Below are 4,670 nucleotides of genomic sequence, written 5' to 3'. Positions count from 1 at the left end.
GAACCTGCAATATGTACTGTTCACATTCACATTACTGAGAGTATACGTTGTTCACACTACAGAGTAGTCAATAGGAATGTTTTGTTGTTTACATTATTGAACGTTCATATACGCCAATGTTCACAAAAACGCGAGTCTACTGTATTGCATAAAAATTCAAAGTGGGAAACTTTGTAAGTGTGCGAGAATAGCAATACCTCGGGCAATACTGATTTAGAATCACCATTTGCAATTAAGAATGATCTCAAATTATCTACTCGATTATCTACTTTCAATAAATAAGAAATAGACCACAAATAAACCCAAAAGTTGTTCACATCTATCAATAAAAAAACCTGGTTACTGTAGAAACGTACTTGGTGGCATAATGAAGGAACTCCATTTGCACAACGTTGATGAAACTTATATCCACAAGTTCGACAATGAAACCCTTGAAACAAAAGTCTCCGGCAACATTCACAAAATACTAAAGAAAAAAATGTTTTCCGCACAAAATTATGAGAAATACTTGTCGGTATTGGAAATTTATCTAATATTTTAACGGTAATTTCTTCACAATCTAATGTACTAATATCCACATCCCAATTCACCACAAAAGTACTATTTCCTAAGTATACACAGCACATTTCACAAAAAAGATTCCGAAGTTTCATTGCTTTAGCTAAGGCTTCCCGCAACGTAAGACCTTGACGCACTTGCACGCTAGTACGTTGCTGGTTGGGTAAATGAGCTCTTAAAAAAGTTTTAGGCCGTGTTAATGTATCGCATTGTGGTGGAGTATAAGTTTCATAATGGCTCAATTCGGGACTCTCCTGGCCATTTCGCAACTGTTCGTGTAACCTCCTTTCTTCCGCTTCCAATTGGTGCAACTTTGATGTTAAATCGTCGTATTCCTTCAAGTACATTGCAGGAGGATGTTGAAAGTCGGCGAATTTCGCATTTAATGCGTCGATATTTGCACGGGTTAAGCTGATTACATTTTCAATGTTTCTTAGCTCCTGTTGTATATCAAAATCGTCGCTGTCCGCCGACATTCTCGAATACGAGATATTTGAACTGGATAACACCGAAGGCAGCATGTTGCCATTCAATTCTTCTTCGCCCTTAATTAATTTATTAAAATTTTGTACAACAGCCATCGTATTGTATTTTTTCCATTTTCGTTTACTGTCATTTGAAAAGAGTCAAGACCGTGGTCAAGACAGCACAGGTTGTGGCTGCGTTACCGGCTACGGAAAAATAACTTAGGCGCCGCGCGATTTTGCTTTGTTTTAGTTTAGAAACGTTGTTTTTTTACTATATACTAGCGTCTGATGACATGATTAAACCTTTTTTCCACTTGCAAAGTTTCTATGCCAGCAGCCGCCAGTCTACATACCACCACAGATTTAAATAGTATATTTAAATCTGTGATACCACAATATGACTGCAACCTACTACCTGCAACTATTGCGCCATCTGTCGCACCTTATACCTCTCGGCGCAAGCGCCTCGAGATGTAATCTTGGTGCTCAACAATGAATAAAGGTGCTCAAGCAAGGCAATAATACTGGACTCCTTACCTTGATATATAATGCACTATTATTCATTTATCGTTATTCCACCTGTCTTATTGTAGCATCATGATTCCACCGATCGTTAGTACGTTGGGTAAAATCCCAGGAGGCGTGTTGGATAATGTGTCGTCAAATCGCCATAGATATACATTAATAATCTATTATCTATGTGTGTCGCTCTATATTTATAGTGACTCAGGGCCGTACCCAAGGGGGGGGGGGTTAGAGGGGTTGAAACCCCCTCCGAAATAATAAAGGGAAAGAAAATTATTAGTCGCAGCCAGCAGCCGACTACAGAAAATTCGTGGTTTGACTTCGGAAATGATAGCGAAAATCGGAGCGTGCATCATTTTCTATTTCTAGGTCGGACTGTACCTACCGTAACGTGCTTTTGTCCGTTGCTGTCGCAGCACCGCCAGCAGCCGAGTGACACCGGAAGTCTAGGCAGTCTTCGCAAATAAAAAAAGAAGACTGGATTTCGTTTTGTAAAATTTATGCTATTATACTCACTTTAATATGCCTAATACTCCTATAATAATATTACAAATAAATCATTTTACTCATTATTTATTTTTCTTCATTGTTTCTGTGTCACAACAAGGTCAACTATACCAAACTATGTCAACAAATGACTTCAGGTTATTTCTATCATTATACCCCTACAGTTATATTAAAGGTGAAAAACGTGCACAATTGGGGCTACTACACTGTACTTTATTTTTCTAATAACAACCCCCCTCGAAAAAATATTCTGGGTACGGCCCTGTAGTGACTTTATGTGTCGCCCAAGATAATACTACTACACTTAATAGACACCGTCTGTATAAATTTTAAACGCTCAATTTTGACCGTGGGATATGTCGACTCCGCGGAAAATGTTTTTGCCCCAATAGTAGCGATTATTTACTGCATTTTGCAGACAATATTCGAACAATGGCTCTTTATATTGTGTGTTAGTCAAGCGCGGCCTTGTGTAGGCGTATATCGCATTCTTTCACCTTTCTTTTTCTGCTCTAATTTAAATTAATAATATATTCTACACTGACCAGTTATAGAAAAATCTGCCGTATTTCTTGAATGGAAGGTACCTTCAGTTTCAGCCTGACAATGTACCTGTTCCTGTTTACAATTACATAATTTTGACATATCCAAAAAACGGCTATCGCAATAACTACTAGCTCGTGCTAGGAAGTTAAAAAAGATTTTCACAGTCTTACATCTTTTATGCCCAATGTAGACTACCAAAATTTTAACGAAATAAAAATAACCGTTTTGCCGAAAAAAAAATATTTTAGCTTTTTGTCTTAGACACTTTTTTCTCAGTTTTTTATCATAAAACCTGACAAGAAGGTCGATTTGGAAGAATTTAATAAAAATAAGTTATTAAAAAAAATTCGATGCCGTTATTTTAAAGATCCGATCCGAGCATAGGCAATTAACATGGGATAAATGTTTTTTTGTAGATTGTGCTCCTCATGTTAACTTATAGGGCTTGTAATGAGACGAGACACCAATCGAAAGAAATATTGTTTTCTCATCTAATCACATACGAATTAGTTAATTTTCGGTTGCATTTCCCATTATTTTATAAAAAATTTGGAAACAAGTGCAATTATCAAAATCATGTAAGCCATGACTATTAGCACTATTAGTAAGACAAAGCAAAGCAGATTCAAATGTTATTCAATTCTTTAGAAAATTTCCAATTGAGTCATGGCTTAACATGATTTTGCTAATTGCTAATTATGTTGAATTTTTTATGAAATTATGAGAAATACATCAGCAAATGAACAAATTCGCATATCATTAGATGAGAAAAAAATCTTCTTTCGATTGCATCGGGTCATCATAAACCCTGGGAAGTCGGAAGTTAACCTACATGTGAAGCAACAATCTGCAAAAAACATTTAAATTTTTTAACATGTTAATTATGTTATTATTATTATTTATTATGTTCGGTTTTGAAATATTCACCAGGTATGTGCCTGAATTCAAAATTTAAGCGCCGGCGTGATTAGTTTCTCTGGAAAATATAAATTCGAAAAACGGTCAAATTTTGAGAAGAAAAGGTTATAATAGCGAAATGGGTAAAGTTAAGGGTATACTATGTTACCTAGGTACATAAAAAATAAAAAAGTACTCTATAGTACTTTTGAATTTCTCAAAATATGGAGTGTGTTCCATTTTAAAAAAAAAACGGATGTTTGATACGCTAGAGAAATACAGCACGCCACTGGTGACCAGAAATATTTCAGAAACACTTTTGCTCCTCCATTTTTTTCCGATATCTTTTATGGTAAAGGCATTGTTTAAATACTTTATAGTTAAACAACCATATGGAAATATTACTTGAACGAAATAAGAAGTTCTGGTCTAGAAAATCCAGTTGGCGCTACTATCGTGGTCTAAATAAGTAGTGACAGTTTACGACGAAAGGTTGCGCTTTATCATTACAGACTTTTTAGTAAGGCCTGCAAAAATCGTCAACAGATGGCTCTCCTTCAATGTAACCCGTAAAGTCACTAAATATAGAAAGTACCGCAATCCATTGGGCTCGTGTGTTAGAGAGAGAACGCATGATTTTTGCCCAAAAATGGCGGAAGTTACCAGATTCTAGTAACTTTAATGTTAGGGATTGTTGCACCTGTTTGGAGATATCTGTATATATTTTTATAAAACATGACAGTACTATGAAGTTGGTTATAAAAAATGACAGCTATTCAGATTTTATTTGTCAATTTTTTTAAGTTGGCAGCAAATTTGCCCAAAAATGGCGGATGATTGCGGTACTTTCTATATCTAGTGACTTTAGTGAATAGTAAAGTCACTAGATATAGAAAGTACCGCAATCATCCGCCATTTTTGGGCAAATTTGCTGCCAACTTAAAAAATTGACAAATAAAATCTGAATAGCTGTAATTTTTTATAACCTAACTTCATAGTACTGTCATGTTTTATAAAAATATATGCAGATATCTCCAAACAGGTGGAACAATCCCTAACATTAAAGTTACTAGAATCTGGTAACTTCCGCCATTTTTGGGCAAAAATCATGCGTTCTCTCTCTAACACACGAGCCCAATGAATTGCGGTACTTTCTATATTTAGTGACTT

General features: G+C 35.6%; 1 protein-coding gene across 1 annotated transcript; it reads right to left on the bottom strand.

The window, feature by feature from the left end:
* Positions 1–354: 354 nt before the first annotated feature.
* On the bottom strand, positions 355–1,205 carry LOC116181775 (raf homolog serine/threonine-protein kinase Raf-like; the record flags this gene model as incomplete). The annotated part of the gene is given in 1 exon segment (XM_031502205.1): positions 355–1,205. A coding segment is annotated over 1 exon segment (785 nt), but the record flags the coding sequence as incomplete, so codon positions are not given.
* Between the last annotated feature and the right edge of the window lie 3,465 nt (positions 1,206–4,670).

Source organism: Photinus pyralis, unplaced genomic scaffold (assembly GCF_008802855.1).
Source record: "Photinus pyralis isolate 1611_PpyrPB1 unplaced genomic scaffold, Ppyr1.3 Ppyr1.4_unclustered_Scaffold1945, whole genome shotgun sequence".
Classification (NCBI taxonomy): Eukaryota; Metazoa; Arthropoda; class Insecta; order Coleoptera; family Lampyridae; genus Photinus; species Photinus pyralis.
The sequence above is the reverse complement of the archived record's forward strand: the minus strand, read 5'-3'. Positions and strand labels throughout refer to the sequence as shown.